At 45.4% G+C, this 20,024-nt stretch overlaps 1 protein-coding gene and 2 non-coding genes across 14 annotated transcripts in view; 2 read left to right on the top strand and 1 right to left on the bottom strand.

The window, feature by feature from the left end:
- LOC141166935 (hepatic lectin-like) overlaps positions 1-20,024 on the top strand; it is a 149,866-nt gene that overhangs the window by 37,368 nt on the left and 92,474 nt on the right. For 7 of the 12 annotated variants that reach the window (XM_073654143.1, XM_073654144.1, XM_073654149.1 and 4 more), the window contains one exon: positions 8,079-8,146. The exons of the other annotated variants lie outside the window; for them this stretch is intronic. In XM_073654143.1, the coding sequence (XP_073510244.1) occupies positions 8,079-8,146 (68 nt within the window). The remainder of the gene's footprint in view (positions 1-8,078; positions 8,147-20,024) is intronic. 12 annotated transcript variants of the gene reach the window in all.
- Positions 3,241-3,313, bottom strand: TRNAK-UUU (transfer RNA lysine (anticodon UUU)). The gene has a single exon. It is a non-coding gene; the product is annotated as a tRNA-Lys (tRNA).
- On the top strand, positions 18,800-18,872 carry TRNAK-CUU (transfer RNA lysine (anticodon CUU)). Its single transcript has one exon. It is a non-coding gene; the product is annotated as a tRNA-Lys (tRNA).

Genomic DNA, 20,024 nt, shown 5'->3' with positions numbered 1-20,024 from the left:
GCTGCAACCACTGGACTCTGAAGGAAATGTTGATAAGGCTGCGTGCCCACGTTGCGGATTACAAGCGTTTTTGATGCGGAATTTCCGCTGCGGAAACGCTTGTAAAACGCTAGGTAATCCGCTCCCCATGGTCCCCAAGCGGATTCCGCAAGTTCTATGCACATGCTGCGGATTTTTCCGCAGCGTTTATGCTGCGTTCAAAAATCCGCAGCATGTCAATTAATTTTGCGTTTCCGCAAGCGGAATTGCCTTGAGCAATGCATAAAAAACGCAAGGCAATTCCGCATGTGGAAAACGCGCGATAAATGCACGAAAAACGCGTGATAAACGCGTGCGGAATTCCGCATGCGTTTTTCCGGGAGAGGACTTGCAGAAATGAAGCAGAAATTTTCTGCTTCATTTCTGCAACGTGGGCACATAGCCTAAAGGAGGGATATTGCTGTGGGGACTTTATTTAGGGATTGACCTTTTAGTTCCAGTGAAGTAAATTATAAATCTTCAGATTAAAGGATATTGTGGACAATTCTAGTTTCTAACTTTGTGGGAACAATTTGGCGAAGACCCTTTTCTATTCCCCCAGTGCACAAGGTCCATAAAAGTCATGGGGGAGTTTGGTGTTGAAGAACTTGAATCACAGAGGCCTAACTTCAACCCTACAAAACTGCATTATCAAAACATCAGCCATCCTGGGTGTGAATGAGATCCTAATTCACAGGTAGAACCTTGTACCATTTGCCTTTATCTCCCCTCCCACATTTCATTAACAATGACTTACTGTTGCCTAAATTTCTTCACAGCTGGGTCCTGTTGGGAGGAAAAGCAGATGGACCAAGGAAAGTCATGTGGGGGGGGGGAGGGGGTAACACAAAAGAAGTGTAAACACATGACTATGTTACACATGCATTATTCATTGAATATTGATGTAAATACATTTATGCCCAAAAATGATAAAAGTTATTGCCTAATCAGAACATCACCTCATCCACCCCACGCACAAATGTCCTGTTGTAACATCTCTTAAATGTTGTAGTCATGTCTCAGTAATTCATTAGGTAAAGCTGACTGAAGATGGAGCCTCTGTGCTCTGAAACCTGCAAATTGGTTAGTAAATAGAGCTATCACTCCGAAAATACTTTTGTCATTTTTGGGCATAAAAGTATTTACATCATTTTTTTATGGCTAACATGGTACCACAATATAATTTTTATTGTACATTGGATATTATAAGCCTTGTTCACTTGTAGTTCAACAGGGACATTTGTGTTTTTCTTCTAACTGAAGGTTAAATAGTTAAAGTCAAATCAAGAGCGCTACAAACAGTCGCAGTGTTCCCCAGGCCTTAAAGGCGTTTTCCCAAGAACAAAGTACATTTTAATTAATAGATCTTCGAATAATAATAAGTTCCACAATTGGATGTGTTAAATAAAAATGTTCCTGTGCTGAGATAATAAACGTGCCCCTGCTGTGTACTGTGTAATGACTGTGTCTGACCGTGCAGTGACATGGTCTGATCATACCACAGCTCCTGGGCAGGGGAGGAAGCAAAAATAGAGTATACAGACAGGACAGCACAGGATCACAGCTGATTCTTCTTGTGAGGCAAAAAATTTCACTCCCTGTTTTTAAGCAATGTTTGAAAGAATCTGCAGCAATCCCGTGCTGTAATGTCTATATACTCTCCTTTGCCTCCTCCCCTGCCCAGGAGATGTGGTATGATCAGACCATGTTCCGGTACGGTGAGACACAGCCATTACACAGCTCATAACAGGGGTGCATTTATAAGATTATCTCAGCACACGGAACATTTTTTTTAAACACATCCAATTATGAAATGTATTATTATTATTCAAAGATCTTTTGATTAAAATTAACTTTGTGGGAAAACCCCTTTAAACTCTGGTTCATCAAACAGTTTATCAGAATACTGGCGTAAAACTGTTTGAAATGTTGCAATATTTATTTTTGCACAACTTTTAACTTTGTCTTTTAAGCCAGTACTGGCCAACTCAGCAAACTTTCTGAAAAGTTGGTGGTGCTTAGTCAGGAGGGGGCGTGGCTGAGCACTGCCAACAAATGTATCATAATTTACTCCAAGTAGTTGCAGAAATTACAAACAGAATGCAGAAATATCTTCTGGTCCCTGACTGGCATACATTCCTTGCAGTAACATACAGCCGCTGATAGATGCACAAATTCACTAAGAGACGTATCTTACTTTAGTGTACCCTTCATCAAAATGCCAGTATTGATGAATTGGGGTCTACACTACTGCAATGTACTCAAATGTCTTAAAAATAAAAAAAATATAGATGCACTTTCAATGCCATACTTCTGCTTGCCATGATCATATTTCTGTATTCAGTAACTATATCTAATGAAAGCTGAACAACATCACTTGGAAGAATAAAACTAAACAAAAAATAGTGATAATAATAATCAATTATGCATTTATAAACTCTGTTATAGATTATTTATAAAAAAAAAATGCAATTCCCTGACCGGGAATCGAACCCAGGCCGCGGTGGTGAGAGCGCCGAATCCTAACCACTAGACCACCAGGGAAGCTGTAGATTTTTGTTCTTCTACACAACTTAGTCACAGATATCTGTGATACTACAGGATCTGAGATTGATGGTATTATAGCTGTAGATGCACAAATTGCCTCTTCAGAGAAAAAGAGGACTTGTATTCTATAGCGCCACCTATTGAAAGCAGCAATCCTACAAGTCACAATCACCCTTTAACGAGTCGTGTAATATGACTTAGGATAAAAGCCAAATCAGAATCTCAATTTACCGACACGGTGTTTGGGGCTGTTGGCCCTCATCAGTGCAAAGTATGAGAATTGATTAGTCTAGATGAGAGGCTCTGGACTGAGGTCCTAAGGGGTAATGTTTCTCCATGTGGAGAGTGACACACCAGCTCTGGCATGTCAAGGTAAGGAGGCTTATTCACCATGCAATGCTTCTCTGGGAAATTCTATATGCAAATTGCCTCTTCAGAGAAAAAGAGGACTTGAACTCTATAGCGCCACCTATTGGAAGCAGCAGCTGTAGACGTGTAGCTTGATCGGACTAGGATCCATGTGGAGTAGTATACCTGCTGCAATATTTCTGACAACTAGACTGATCTTTACTCATCTGATAAGGCAAACCGGACCATAAAAAGAAAGAAACTACTTTACATCAATATTTTTCATTTTTGATAATTTGTAGGAAACATTTTCATAAAGTAGAGTTCCGCCCGAACAGGGACTTGAACCCTGGACCCTCAGATTAAAAGTCTGATGCTCTACCGACTGAGCTATCCAGGCTCTCTGCTAGACAGTTTTCTGTTACACCATTGCCATGCGTTGAGGGGGCTGTCTTCTTTCAGACAATGTTCTGCTACGAAACCAAAGCAGTTTCTTGGCCTTAATTTGTACACCTTTATTTCTAGATTCTTTTATACTGCTACTCTCAGCCATCGGATTACTTTATAGTGCCCCATGTTATCACTAGTTTTATTACTCTACATGTATTGGAATTAGGCATTTTGTGACACTAATCTTTATTATTTACTGAGTCTCGTGAGGGACATAGTTTTGCTGTGTGCCGTCTCCTTTTTTTATATTAGTTTTTCATGCAACCCAATAAAAACTCTTTGATCTTATCTTCTAGGCATCATGGTTCTTTTTCTGTAGGTTTTATCATCAGACGTGCCCTTCACTTATTTGGGCACTTTTTATATAGGTGTGCAATATTCTGCTATGGCTGCAATTTGTTTAAAAAAAACTATACTCCCCTTCCCAAGGTCCACTGGCAAGTCTCCGATGCTGCTGCCAGTGTTTAGCATTGGCGGAGGTGATGACATCACAGCAGCCAGTTGGTGAGTTCAGCCGATCTGTCTATGTAGATGGAATGCCCCCTTCAGAGACCTAAGCTTTTTTGCACAAAGTTTTCATGTCATTTTTGGCCTTAAAGAAGGGGGATAGGGTCTCTTTTTGGAGTAAGATTTGTATCAAGGTGCATGCCACTTCCTGCCTCACCTGATCAATCAATAGGCTCCTCACACTCCACCCTGCCCTGCCATCAAGGCTGACATGAACAACGCCAGTCTTGATGAATTCTCTTTAGAAGAACCTGGGAACTGTAGTCTAGGTGTCTGACAGTATGCTTTATACCAAACAGCCTGGCTAGCTTGGTCGGTAGCGCATGATATCAGGGTCATGGATTTGAACCTCATTTTGCTTGATTGACTTTGTCAATTTCTTGAAAAATGCCTCTCCTCTACCCTGAGCACTGTGTCCCCTAACGATCGATCCGGTGCCATCTCTTTCCATTTAAAACATACGTACAGTTGGCCAAGTTTAACTTGCATGTGTATAATAAAAAATGTCTACAAACAGAAGAGCGATCTAGAGACTTCCATTTAAAAAAACAACAACATTTAATTAATTTGGCAAAAATATTGTCCCCTATAATTTCCTGTTAATTCAATAAATTGGAGTATAAAACAGGAAACGATACCAAGAGCATCTAATCATATTTTACAATCCTAGATATCCGTAATCACCACTGATCACTAATGGATAATTGCTGTTATGATGGAGGAGGCAGGAGATGAAGCTTTATGTGCTGATGGAGAGTCATAATTCTTAGTCTATACGAGCTGTGATGCCCATGGCTTATTTTCCTCTTGCAGAGCCTGCAGATTGCCAAAATCCGTCCATCCAATCTGTCCTGAATGCAGCAGCCAGGGTCGTATTTCTGTATTTCTGTCCAGCCGCTTCACCGATGCCTCCATCTTGTGGCAGTCATTACATTGGTTACTCATCTTCTACAGGGTCCAATATAAACTCATCGATCTCACCCTCAAAGCTCTCCACAATTCTGCACTACCTTATATCTCCTCTCTCATCTGTCTATTGCCCTATACGTGCCCTCCGTTATACAAATGACCTAAGACTAACATCCCCCATAATCCAAACCTCGCACCTCAGTCTCCAAAACTTCTCTTGTGCTGCGGCAGTTCTCTGGAATGCTTTACCCCAGATGATCTGACTGATACCTATCCCCCACGTCTTCAAGCGCACTTTAAAAACCCATCTCTTTAAACAAGACTACCACCTCTATCTACTCAGTAAACTAACCTTCCCCTGTTTCCTCCTTCTAAATATTATTCAGAATCTGCTCCCTACTATTCAGCTGTCTCCACATCCTCCATGCATACAATAACTGCACGTCATACTGGATTATGGCACTTAAACACACTGGCTGATGCAGCCTTATATGAAAATCCCTATTTATTATAATTGATAGACTTGAAATAACAAGCGCTTTTCACCTATTGTGTCCCCCCCATTTCCTTGTACACTTCTCTGTCATCTGATGGATGAGTCTGAGTTTGGTGATTCCAGGTGAACATTATACGCCTAACTGCATTGTGACAGATGTAAAGTATGGTGGTGGAGGGTTAATGTCATGGGGGTGTTTTTCAGGGATCAATCTCTTAGTTCCAGTGAAGAGAAATTACAAGTGTTCTTCTTAAAGGACATTTCAGATACTTGTATGCTAACTAGTGATGAGCGAGCACTAAAATGCCCGGGTGCTTGTTGCTTGGGTCGAGCAAATTGGAATACTCGGGTGCTCGACCCGAGCAACGAGCCCAATGTAAGTCTATGGGAAACTCGAGCATTTTTCAGGCGGCTCCACCCGGCGGTCTGAGGGCCTAAAAATTGCCCAAATCAATGGGAACAGTGCTCAAATGACATGGGAACAGCATGGGGAAGACCCCTGGAAGCATTTCTTACTCCCAGGTCCGTGCTGTCAACAATGTTGTAAGAGGGTTTATGCCACTTTTACGGACTCACAATAAAACATGCAAAAAATGAAACCAAAATGGATTTTCCTGGGAAATATGTTAAGGAACATCCTTTCCAGGGTAATGACTTGTATATAAGGCAAAATAAATAACCAAAAACAAATATGCTCCTCCACACTTTGGGCTATGGTCACACGTAGCGTTTTTGATGCGTTTTTGCACTTTTGCATTGCTTTCAACCAAGACAAATGCATTCACTGGGAAATGTCATTTTAACATTTTACAACCTTATCTGGCCATGTGGTGTGTGACACATCATCAGAGACATGCATACAGTGCTGAGAAGACATGGGAACAACATGGGGAAGACCACTTGAAGCATCTCTGACTACCAGGTCACTGCCTAAAAGTGTGCCCATCATAAGTGATCCTTGGCGCATGCAAAGATGCCTCCCACCATGCACCTGTCGTTGCAGACTTGCAACAATCACCGTCCATGTCTTTGTCCCAGCGCAGCGTTCAGCTGTCCCTACCCCATTCCTTGGAATGCAAGCGCAAGTATGCAGACAGCTACCCACCCACCCACAGGTTGCAATACTATACTGCCAAATTTTTGACAGCTGCTTTCACTTGAAATGTGGCCTTTTAGGCTCGTGGAGGCAGAAGCTTTTCACAACATCATGCCGGTGGCAGCCGGGTGTCCATACTCGGTCCCCAGCCGACACTATTTGTCCCGTTGTCGTCTCCGCCTTCCACAAGCACGGGTCCTACAACATTACCTGTGCCCTCCCCAGTGCACTTACTGGGAAGGACCGCCTAATCACAAATACGTGGACAAGTATTTACACTGCTCTGTGTTCAATAGTGGTGTTCTGCGGTCCCCTATTAATTGGGACAGGAAGGTCAAGCGACAAGATGTGGGTGTTTGTTGTGGCCCACGGCCTCGTCATCTGCATGCATCATCATCACCATCACGTCCACTTCCCCGTCCCTTGTCACACCCCTTGCCCATTTTAAATGGAGGACAATATTTTCCACGTTCACTACAAATGGCTGGATTTGAACCGCAGTGATATGTGATACGTGTGACGGAAAACCACAGTTTTAAATAGCTGACCTGTAAATTACTATATTTAACAGTGACCTGGTGTCAATAACTTCACTAACACACTGCAACAAAATTTAAATGGAGGCCAGAAATGGCTGAATTTGGAGCGAACTTGTATGTGATGCATGTGATGGAAAACCACACTGCAACAAAATATAAATGGAGGCCAATATTTTCCACGTTCACTACAAATTTCTGGATTTTTATCGCTGTAATATGGAAAGGAGCTGGCTGTATTCTGCAGTGGCAATAAGCAAATAGAGCAGAATAACGGTGTTCTTTGGATTGCCTTTTAAGCAAATAATCAGTATTAAGATAAAAAAAATTATCCCTAGCCCCTGAGACCTGGGGCTATTTCTAGAAATATCTGTAACAGCGGCAGCAGCAGACAGAACTGGAATGGACCCTCTTGTGCTGTATGAGCTGCAGTCTGCCACATACACTGCCTGCCTGCCTAGCACTGATTATATTCAGCTGGATTAGTCCTCAGAAGGACTGTTGGTTCAGATGGATATAGCTATATGTTGTGGAATACCTATACTAACTATAAACAAGCAAATCTCTCCCTAGCTCAGCAGCACCTCTCCCTACTCTGCCTGATTCCAGTGTAGACTGTGACGAGAATGGCAGCGCCAGGTCTTATATACACCTGATGATGCTGTGCGGCCAGCCAATCACTGCAATGCCACAACCAACATGGCTACGACATTACAGTGTGTGGCAGGCAATCCCTGCATGTTCATTGGCTCTCTAAAGGGCGCTAAACATGCAGGGAGGAGACCCGAGCTCCCACCCAAGCAACCAGGAAATGCTCGCAGAGCGCCGAACATCTCGAGCAGTGAGATGCTTGGGCGAGTACCGAGCAGTGGCGAGCACGTTCACTCATCACTAATGCTAACAAATTTGTGGGAACAGCTTAAAGAAGGCCCTTTTCTGTTTTGATGACTGTGCCCTAGTGCTCAAAACAAGGTCCATAAGTTTTGAAACTTGAATCGCCTACACAAAGCCCTGACATCAACCTCGCCAAACTGCACCATCAAAGCATCAGCCATCCTGTCTGTGAATGAGGTCTTAATTCACAGGTGGAATCTTGTACCTTTTGTCTTTATCCCCCCCCCCCCCCATTGCATTATCAATGACTGACTTGCTTAAATTCCTTCTCAACTAGGTCCCTTTTGGAGGAAAAGTTGATGGACCAAAGAAATTCATGTGGTGTTTTTGTAGCACAAAAGAACTGTGAGTAGTACAGGCTTTCATTCACATGGTTATGTTAGATATGCATTGGTCATCAGATATGCTAAGCCTTGGTCACTTGTAGTTTAGCAGGAACGTTAGTGTTTTCCTCCTCAGTCAAGGCTGTAGGGCCAAATACTTTAGTCATAAACAACATAAAACAGTTTTCATTAGAAGTCTGGGGTAAAACTGTTTGAAATGCCGCAATTCTTTTTGCATAACTCGTACTTGTGCTAAAGAGACTTTTGCCATTTACGCCAAGTCAGCAAACTTTAAAAAAAAATAAAAAAAAAAAAATGAGAGGAGATTAGTCAGGAGGTGGCTTGGTCAGCAAATTTACTATAATTTACGCCACATGGTGGCGTAAATTATGAAAGAAATGTATTCTGATGCCACATTTTATTAAGAGGCGCATCTTACTCCAGTGCAACCTTCATCAAGACTGGAATAGAAAACACCAGAATCAATGAATTGGGATCTATATCTACTGTATCATACTCTGAATTCAGTCACAATATCTAATGACAGCTAAACACACCTGTAAAATATAAGAAATTATGATAATAACATTCACAATAATATATTATTCATATATCAAGTTTCTTGTATGTTAGACAATGGAAAAACAAAACCATTTTCCCTGACCGGGAATCAAACCCGGGCCGCGGCAGTGAGAGCGCCGAATCCTAACCACTAGACCACCAGGGAAACTGAAATCATCTAGAATATTCCATTATGTCAGATATGGTATAGCTTGTGACTGTGACTAATGAATTTCTGCAGTGGATGTGTAATTTTTTCCGACAAGAATCCATATGAGAGCAGTTGAACTGGTCTTTACTTATCTATTAAGGTTTGTCCAAATATGAAATTTGATTTACAAGCTAATCGTATCAACTGACCGTAAAAAAGTTGCTTTACAACATCAATGTGTTTGCTTTATAACCCACTCCTATAATGAAACACTGGAGGTTAGAGATAGGCAAATTCAATCAAGTGGAATTGAATTCTACTTGAATTTTTACATTTATTAGTATTCTCCAGTACATGAACTTTTTGTAATTTGCACTGTTTAGGTAAATTTTGCTGATCTGTAGAGGGCTGACATATAATGCGCTCCTCACCACTCACCTGTCCCTGCACCCAGGGCCGGCTCCAGGTCTCAGTGGGCCCCTTTAGCACATACCACGATTCATGATGCACAGATACCACAGAGGAATATATATATATATATAGTACAATGCAAAGATTTCACTTACTACATTACATGAGCGATATCTATTGTAAATTCTACAATAGCTCAGAAACCGGCGAATCCTCACAGCGCACAGTGCAGACCGGACAGTATAGTCCTCAATACAGTATAATGGACCCCATATAATGCTCCATACAGGATACTGACCCCCATAAAATGCTCCATACAGGATACTGGTCCCCATATAATGCTCCATACAGGATACTAGCCCCCATATAATGCCCCATACAGGATACTGACCCCCATATAAAGCTCCATACAGAATACTGGCCCCCATAAAATGCTCCATACAGGATACTGGTCCCCATATAAAGCTCCATACAGGATACTGGTCCCCATATAACGCTCCATACAGGATACTTTTCCCCATACAGAATACTGGCCCCCATAAAATGCTCCATACAGGATACTAGTCCCCATATAAAGTGTTAAGCACACGCCCGGGCTAAGCGGCGTGTGCGTGTGATTGGTAGTGATTCCACTGGACCGTGCCGGAGAGTGAATGCCTGGAGGGGCGTGACTAAGTATTCACCCGATCCGACCAGGGTCGCACGACGGCATACGACGCCAGTGCACCAAGGAGGAACCGAGCAGAGGGACCAGGTGCTACTCCAGGACAGACCCCGGACACGGCTGTTGACCCACACAGGGAAATACAGGAACAGGCTGGTAGGCTGGCACACAGACTGGAGGGTATAGGCAGGCACGACTGGTATGCAGGCAGGCGGGTATGCAGGCAGGGGGGTAAAGGCAAGCACAGCTAGAGTGCAGACAGGGAGGCACTAGCAGGTAGGAACACAGGCGGGATAGGACCCAGTAAACACCGGGACTCAGGAAAAATACAGGCAGAGGGTTACAGGCAAGCACAGCTAGAGTGCAGACAAGGCTGAGCAGGGAGGACAGGGCTCTGTTCACACGGAACAGACAGGAAGGGAAAGACAGAGCCAGATACTCACACAGTACTTGCAGAGACAACAAGCAGGAGTTAGGTACGAGTTCAGACTCTGCAGAAAAAGGAAGGGAACGGACATAGAGGCAAAACAGGTAAAGGACAGGAGAGAGTTCAGACTGGAACTGAGTGTACGGAGGAGACCGACACTGCAGCGGGATACAGGAGCGGGTCTGGGAATACGGCCCCCAGAGAGGCAGGACGAACAGGCAAGGAGCGTGTTCAGACAGGACAGACCAGACACAGGAGCGGGTCTAGGAAATCGGCCACTAGAAGGCGAGAGGAACAGGCTAGGAGCGTGTTCAGACAGGACAGACAAGAGAACACAGAAAGGAGTCAGTTCAGACACGGGAGCTGATACCGCAAAGCAGGAGACATACAGGACTCAGTTCAGACACGGGAGCTGATACCGCAAAGCAGGAGACATACAGGACTCAGTTCAGACACGGGAACTGATACAAAAAGCAGGAGACAAGAGACAGGACCTGGCACCTTCAGAGTGCAAGCACACACTGAAGGAAACACTATGCTCAGGCAGGGATAGAAGGGAGCTGCTGAGCTATATACCAAGTGACAGACAGCAATAGGCTGAGGACGCACAAGGGGTGTGACCCACAGCAGGTACAAAAGGCAGGAAGTGATCGGGCGCCGCCCTTAAGCAGCAGAAACAGACACAAACAGACAGCATGGAGGGAAGCCAGAGAGACATTCTGGACAGGAGATCAAGTGCGCCCTCTTGCACAGTGGGAGATGGACCACCATGCAAGGACGCCGCCAGGTATGTTACAGTACCTCCCCCCTTACGCCCCCTCTTCTTCAGGCCTGCCAGAATCTTCCGCAGGGAATTCGAGGGCCAGTCGTTCACTGGGTTGGAGGGGGACAGAGACTTAAGGGTAATCTCTGCTTCGAGGTACATCTTGTCAAGCTCACAGGAAGAAATAGACGGGTTATCACGTACATAATGAGGAAAAGTCACTGTCTCTTTGTTATCTGGTGGTATCCCGGAGGATTCAGGAAACAACTGGAGGTCCTCCGCCGGGTCAGAAGAGTGCAGAGGCTCAGAGAAAACAACTGCTTCAGAGTACACTAGGTCGGACTCACTGGAGGAAGCAGGCGAGGTATCGGGTACCGAGTATAGGAAAGTCTCTGTCCATTCACCACCAGGTGGCACCCCGAAGGGTTCTGGAGACAGCTGGCGGTCCTCCGCCTGGTCAGAGGGGTGTAGAGACTCACGGGTAACCTCTGCTTCAGAGTACACTAGGTCGGACTCACTGGAGGAAGCAGGCGAGGTATCGGGTACCGAGTATAGGAAAGTCTCTGTCCATTCACCACCAGGTGGCACCCCGAAGGGTTCTGGAGACAGCTGGCGGTCCTCCGCCTGGTCAGAGGGGTGTAGAGACTCACGGGTAACCTCTGCTTCAGAGTACACTAGGTCGGACTCACTGGACGAAGCAAGCGAGGTATCAGATCCAGGATATAGGAAAGTCTCTGTCCATTCACCACCAGGTGGCACCCCGAAGGATTCTGAACACAACTGGAGGTCCTCCGCCTGGTCGGAGGGGTGTAGAGACTCAGGAGTAACCTCTGCTTCGGAGTACACTAAGTTGGACTCACTGGACGAAGCGAGCGAGGTATCAGGTACAGAGTATAGGAGAGTCTCTGTCCTTTCGCTACCAGGTAGCACCCCGAAGGGTTCAGGAGACAACTGGAGATCCTCCGCCTGGTCGGAGGGGTGTAGAGACTCGGAGGTAACTACCACTTTGGGGTACCCATTGTCAGGCTCACAGGACGAAGCGGACAAAGTATTGAGTACCGGGTGTAGAGAAGTCTCTCTCCATTTGTCATCGAGTGGTATCCCGGAGGGTTCAGGAGGCAACAGGGGATCCTCCGCCAGGTAGTAGAGGTGCACAGACTCTGAGGTAACCACAGCTTTGGAGCATCCTTGGACATGCACACCGGTTAAAGAGAAAGAAGCATCTGATGCCGGGTGCAGGAAGTTCTCCTGTGTGGAGTCTGGATGGGCAGAAGTCTCTTCGGCCAGGAGAACTGGTGCACTACCCACGCACATTACCCATTGGGGTTTCTCCGGGATACAGGGAGATGAAGCTTCAGTAGGGACTCCAAGGCTGGGGTCAGGAGGTCTCAGGGAGGACAGACCCTGGCGTGACGGCTTGCCTCTAAGTCTAGCACGTCTGGACTGCCTCTTGAGGTTGAGAGAAGTATTCCGGAAAGCGTAGTCACCCTGTGAGGATTCTGGGTGGGCAGTAGTCTCATTGGGCTGGAGGACTATTGCGCTACCCACACACATTACCCGTCGGGGCTGCTCCGGGATATTGGGAAGTGAAGCTTCAGCAGGGGCTTCAGAGTTAGGGTCCTCGAAGACCATACGAAAGGCCACCAGGAAGGCCTGCAGGTCAAGGATGACAGGATCCCATGCTTCCCATAGGGGGGTGACCCATTTCAAGGCATCACCCGCTAGGTAGTCAATCATAAAGGCCACTTTAGCCCAATCAGAAGGAAAATAGAGAGGGTAGGCCTTAAAGTGTAGCATGCATTGCTCCACAAATGCACGACACTGTCTTGGATCCCCATAGTAACGTGGCGGATCCGCAGGAACGAGGGCTGATAGATCCATCTGGACGGGTGCGTAACTCGCCTGGAACTCAGCTAAAGGGGGAAAAAAAAATTTATTTATTTTATTTTAATGCATGTATTCGCTGGAAAAACTTCTCAAAGAGCGAAGGCCGTGGGGCTCAACGGGAACCATGGCCTGAGCATGCTGTTAAGCACACGCCCGGGCTAAGCGGCGTGTGCGTGTGATTGGTAGTGATTCCACTGGACCGTGCCGGAGAGTGAATGCCTGGAGGGGCGTGACTAAGTATTCACCCGATCCGACCAGGGTCGCACGACGGCATACGACGCCAGTGCACCAAGGAGGAACCGAGCAGAGGGACCAGGTGCTACTCCAGGACAGACCCCGGACACGGCTGTTGACCCACACAGGGAAATACAGGAACAGGCTGGTAGGCTGGCACACAGACTGGAGGGTATAGGCAGGCACGACTGGTATGCAGGCAGGCGGGTATGCAGGCAGGGGGGTAAAGGCAAGCACAGCTAGAGTGCAGACAGGGAGGCACTAGCAGGTAGGAACACAGGCGGGATAGGACCCAGTAAACACCGGGACTCAGGAAAAATACAGGCAGAGGGTTACAGGCAAGCACAGCTAGAGTGCAGACAAGGCTGAGCAGGGAGGACAGGGCTCTGTTCACACGGAACAGACAGGAAGGGAAAGACAGAGCCAGATACTCACACAGTACTTGCAGAGACAACAAGCAGGAGTTAGGTACGAGTTCAGACTCTGCAGAAAAAGGAAGGGAACGGACATAGAGGCAAAACAGGTAAAGGACAGGAGAGAGTTCAGACTGGAACTGAGTGTACGGAGGAGACCGACACTGCAGCGGGATACAGGAGCGGGTCTGGGAATACGGCCCCCAGAGAGGCAGGACGAACAGGCAAGGAGCGTGTTCAGACAGGACAGACCAGACACAGGAGCGGGTCTAGGAAATCGGCCACTAGAAGGCGAGAGGAACAGGCTAGGAGCGTGTTCAGACAGGACAGACAAGAGAACACAGAAAGGAGTCAGTTCAGACACGGGAGCTGATCTCGCAAAGCAGGAGACATACAGGACTCAGTTCAGACACGGGAGCTGATACCGCAAAGCAGGAGACATACAGGACTCAGTTCAGACACGGGAACTGATACAAAAAGCAGGAGACAAGAGACAGGACCTGGCACCTTCAGAGTGCAAGCACACACTGAAGGAAACACTATGCTCAGGCAGGGATAGAAGGGAGCTGCTGAGCTATATACCAAGTGACAGACAGCAATAGGCTGAGGACGCACAAGGGGTGTGACCCACAGCAGGTACAAAAGGCAGGAAGTGATCGGGCGCCGCCCTTAAGCAGCAGAAACAGACACAAACAGACAGCATGGAGGGAAGCCAGAGAGACATTCTGGACAGGAGATCAAGTGCGCCCTCTTGCACAGTGGGAGATGGACCACCATGCAAGGACGCCGCCAGGTATGTTACATAAAGCTCCATACAGGATACTGGTCTCCATATAACGCTCCATACAGGATACTGGTCCCCATATAACGCTCCATACAGGATACTGGTCCCCATATAACGCTCCATACAGAATACTGGCCCCAATATAACTATCCATACAGAATACAGGCCCACATATCACGCTCCATGCAGGCTGTTCCCCCCTTATAATGCCCCATGCAGGATGTCGCCCCCTTATAATGCCCCATGCAGGATGTCACCCCCCCTTTTAATGCCCTATGCAGTATGTCACATACCCACCCTCCTTATAATGCCCCATGCAGGATGTCAGACCACCCCCTCCCTTATAATGCCCCATGCAGTATGTCACACACCCACCCTCCTTATAATGCCCTATGCAGTATGTCACATACCCACCCTCCTTATAATGCCCCATGCAGGATGTCACCCCCCCTTATAATGCCCCATGCAGGATGTCACCCCCCCTTATAATGCCCCATGCAGGATGTCCCTTCCCCCCTCCCCCTCTTATAATGCCCCATGCAGGATGTCGCACCCCCCCTCACCTTATAATTAATGCCTCATGCAGGATGTCACACACACCCCTCCCTTATAATGCCCCATGGAGGATGTCACACACACCCCCAGCATATAATGCCCCATGCCCCCATACATGAAAAAAAGAAAAAAATCCAATACTCACCTCACTTCTTACCTGCTGCTGGCGCTGTTCTGGACTCCAGCGTCGCCCGCGTCTTCCCGCTCTGCACTGTGACAGGTCAGGAGAGAGCGCTCGCGGTGATGTTACAGTCAGAGGACGCGGAAGACGCTGCGGAGGCACGGGGAGGGGTAAGTATTGTGCCGGCTGCCGGGGCCCTGAGCAAGCGGGGGGGGGTGGCGGGCGCTGACACCGGCACCGCACCGCTCACGGGTCCCTTAGCGCGGTGGGTGCCCAATGGCAGTGGGCCCCTCCGCCTGCTCAGGGCCCCGGCACTTTCCCGGGTGCTGATGCCGGCCCTGCCTGCACCCCTTGCTGCCTCTAGTGCCTACTGCCCACAGTCTGTTCCTCAGAACCTCTTTTTTTCCAGTCACACATCGGTGTCTTCACTCTAGAACAGTACTTTAGGTCGTTTCTCTGATCGGGACTCTCACATTTGTTATCTTAGCCTCGACTATTAGAATCTCCTATCCTCTGCACCCCTTGCTTCATTCACATCCGATGCTGATCTATTGTTTTTGGACACGTCCCATAGGTTTTTTCTTTAAGTCAGTGCAGGACTCGCTCCTACAGGTGACTTGTTAAAAGTCCTAGTGACAACTAACTTGCTGCCCTGACCTCTGTCACTTTTGTATTTTTCTGCCGCATCATGGTAGGTCACTGGTAGGTCACGTGTCCCCTGTGCATCTAGCTTCTGCTTTCCTCCTATTCAACCTGTCCTTTGGTTCCAGTACTCGTTTTTTTTGGAACCTGCATCTACTGTCTCTGATCACTAAATGGCAGCATCTGCCCACAAATGCTTGACAGTGCATTCTTCTTATAGAAGTCACTCCACTCCTCTTACAAGTAAGACTGCTAACTGCAGTAAACTGCTTATCAGCTGGTGCTACTTATTTGAGGAAGCTATAAATTGACTTTTTCAGAGAGGGACCCTAAAACCGCGACATCCAGAAATGAGAGCTGTCGTTTGTTTCATAGGTAAAATGTAAACCAATATAATTGAGGTGTCAGAACAATGCACTCAATCCTTGGCCAAGTGCACCAATTCTGAATTTATCACCCACTCCTGGTTTTGTCTCTCACTGCTGAGAAAAAATACTGACCGAATACTGACTAAATACTGATAGTGGGGCCGTGGCCTTATACTCACAATGGTATCATTTACCCCTTAATGAAGTAACCGTACATCATTCTGGAGGTTCCTGTGTGTGGAGGGGACTCTAACCATGAACTTATTCCAAACACAACTGATATTATATAGCCAACATTTGTGTCTAACATCCGCGGCTTCAGCTGAACTCTGGCTACTGCAGTCAACCATTTAGATGCTGCTGTCATTCTCTTACAGTAGCATTTAAATAGAATGTGCACTGACTTAGGTGGATTCATAACTGGCTTAGTGATCGGACTCAAAGAGTGGTCGTAAATGGCTTCACATCCAGTTGAATGAATGTCTCAAGTGGGGTACCACAGGGCTCTGTCCTGGGACCTGTATTGTTCAACATCTTTATCAATGATTCAGATGAAGGAATTGAGGGTAAACTGATTAAATTTGCTGATGACACAAAGCTAGGAGGGATAGCTAATACTAGAGAAGAGAGAGAGAGGATTCAAAAAGACCTAAATAAACTGGAGCAGTGGGCTGTAACCAACAGAATGGTTTTTAACAGGGAAAAATGCAAAGTACTACATCTGGGCATTAAAAATGAAAAAAGCATATACAAAATGGGAGGAACAGAGCTAAGCAACAGTACATGTGAAAAAGACTTAGGTATACTAATAGATCATAGACTGAACATGAGTCAACAGTGTGATGCAGCAGCAAAAAAGGCAAATGCAATTCTGGGATGTATTAACAGAAGCATACAGTCTAGATCACGTGAAGTCATTATCGGTCTTTACTCCTCTTTGGTCAGACCTCATCTGGAATACTGCATCCAATTTTGGGCACCGCATTTTAAAAAAGACATCGACAAACTGAAGCAAGTTCAGAGAAGAGCGATGGTGACCGGTCTGCTAACCATGTCCTATGAGAAACGGTTACAAGATTTGGGAATGTTTAGCTTGCAAAAAAGAAGACTGAGAGGAGACTTAATAGCTGTCTACAAATATCTCAAGGGCTGTCACATTGTAGAAGGATCATCTTTATTCTCATTTGCACAAGGAAAGACTAGAAGCAATGGGATGAAACTGAATGGGAGGAGACACAGATTGAATATTAGAAACAACTTTTTGACAGTGATGGTGATCAATGAGTGGAACAGGCGACCACGAGAGGTTGTGAGTTCCCCTTCAATGGACGTCTTCAAACAGAGGCTGGACAGATATCTGTTTGAGATGATTTAGTGAATCCTGCTTTGAGCAGGGGGTTGGACCAGATGACCCAGGAGGTCCCCTCCAACTCTACCATTCTATGATTCTATGACTTCCATTGACTCCCTGTGACATGATGGGCTGTTAATCATTCAAGTGCTGCTGTCAATCTCAGAGATTGAAAGCAGCGTTTAAATGGAACGCGCTTGCACTCGTGTGTACCGATTATCATCGGATTGTAGGGCACTGATGGCTTACCTTGGCAGATGATGGCTCCTGTCACTGCTATCTTGGTCTTCCTATGAAGCTGAACTATTAGCTAAGCCTCAAAGAAGACTACGATTTTTACTACTTGCTGCAATACTGTGGTATTATAGTATAAGTGATCAGACAATCACAGGTTTAAGTCCCCTAAAAAGACTAAAAAAAAACTTTTAAGAAATGTTAAAATATAAAAATTGTAATCAATCTCATTTCCCCCATTAAAAAAAAAGAAAAATAAATTTTAAAAATAAATATATTTGATATTGCCACTTTTATAAAATGCTGGTCAATCAAACTATAAAATTAATTTAATTGATCAGTAAATGCCATAACAGGTAAAAAATATTAAAAACACCAGAATTGCATTTTTAGGCACTACTCCTTCCTAAAAAATACAATAAAAAACAATCAAAATAACTTATCTATTCCAAACTGATATACTGGTAGATAAAACAGTCAACTCGACACACAAAAAACAAAACCTCACACAACTCAATCAACAGAAAAAAATGTTACTGGTCTTTGAAAGTGACGACACATACCAAAAAATGTTTTTTATGAACATGCATTTCTTTTCTACTTAAATGACAAAAAAAAATATCTGCAAGTTTGATATAGCAATTATCATACTGAACTGCAGAATTATGATTGAGAGTAATTTTTACCACACAATGTACATTATAAAACCCTCCAAAACATGGAAGAATTGCATTTTTTCATAATTTCACCGCACTTAGAATTTTTCTTCCTTTTTTTCAGTACATTATATGGTAAAATTAATGGTTTCATTCAAAATTACAGCTTGTCCTGCAAAAAACAAGCCATCATACTAATATGTCAACAGAAAAATAACAAAATTATGTTTTTTGGAACAAGGGGGAGAAAAAAACAAAGCTCAAAAATGAAAATTCTGCCAGATCTTAAGAAGTTAACCTTCTTTAAAAGGGTTTTCTGGAATTGGAAAACCCTTGTTCCCGGCTGCAGTTGGTTTTAAAAAACAAACTGTCTTTACTCACCAATCCTAGGTCCAGAGTGGAGTCTCAGCCGCTGATCCTGGTGTCTGTTATTTTGTGTATCACTTTCAATCAGCCCGGCTAGCTCAGTCGGTAGAGCATGAGACTCTTAATCTCAGGGTCGTGGGTTCGAGCCCCACGTTGGGCGATTTCTTTGAAACATTTCCTAGTGAACTTTCACTGTAAAAAATGTTTTTCATTAATTTGGCAAAAATATTGTCCTTCATCATTTCTTATTGATTGAGGAAACTGGAGTCTAAAACATTTTGCACTAAAGGGGTTCTGTGGTGAAAACAAGTTATCTATATTTATTGATCATTGGGGTTCAGCTTTATTACTCTTTGGAGCTGCCAGAAAAAGCCAAACGCAGAGCTCAGCATCCATATAGGGAATGAATGTAGAGGTAGTGGAACATGACGCTCCATTCTTTTTTTTAATGGAGAACCCCTTTAAGCGCATCTTTGCCTCTGTGTAATAGTATGTCACAAGACAAGGAGGGGTTAAACCTCCAAGTTTTTAAAGGGAACCTGACAGCTTATCATGATCCTACAACACGGATCCATGTCTTTTTCCAATTCTTTCTACTTCCAACAAGCCCCTTTCTTTTGCTTTCTGTTTAATTTATTTCCATAAAATTGTTCATTTAATTTGGCCAGGGATATGCAAATCAGTGGGCGACTACTCAAGGGGGGGGGAGGGGGCATTTTCTTCCCCCTGACTGATTTGCAAGAGCAGCATCACTTTTTTTCCAAACCTCTGCCTCCCTGACAAAGCGCAGTAGGCACGGTGTGTGCGCACCCGCTTGAACGGCACACTTCGCAGGCCCAGGGTGGCAGCGGTGATACAGGACACTGTGGAGGAGGGGTAAGGCTATATTCACACACGCAGTTTTTTTACTGCAGCAAAACCTGGTCTCTTGCCAGGAGGTTGTTCAGGATTTTTGTTGCTGTTTTCTTGCTTGTTTTCAGTGCATTTTTGGTTAGTTTTTTCAGCATTTTTTTTACTGTCTATTATGCATGTGTGGCGTCCCTGAGGGCTCAGTCGCCACAGAGGTACTGTATCTCACCCAGAGGTGTGGTATCCCACTCTCAGGTAAGGATAGAGTGCTGCCCGGGACCCTAACACCTGCATCCAATACATCCACTTCAGTAGGGCAGGGCGAGATTGCTCTTACGGGAGAGCACAGTCCCTGGTCCTTGGCTGGAGTGGAGGGGAACCAAGTGAGGGGGAACCATGTAGTAGGTGTGGGTGGAGGAAGCAGATTAGTGGAGCATGAAAGGAAGCTGTATAAAAAGGGGGA

Source organism: Phyllobates terribilis, unplaced genomic scaffold (assembly GCF_046119375.1).
Source record: "Phyllobates terribilis strain yellow unplaced genomic scaffold, ASM4611937v1 Scaffold_11__3_contigs__length_659146591, whole genome shotgun sequence".
In the NCBI taxonomy this organism is placed as follows: Eukaryota; Metazoa; Chordata; class Amphibia; order Anura; family Dendrobatidae; genus Phyllobates; species Phyllobates terribilis.
The sequence above is the reverse complement of the archived record's forward strand: the minus strand, read 5'-3'. Positions and strand labels throughout refer to the sequence as shown.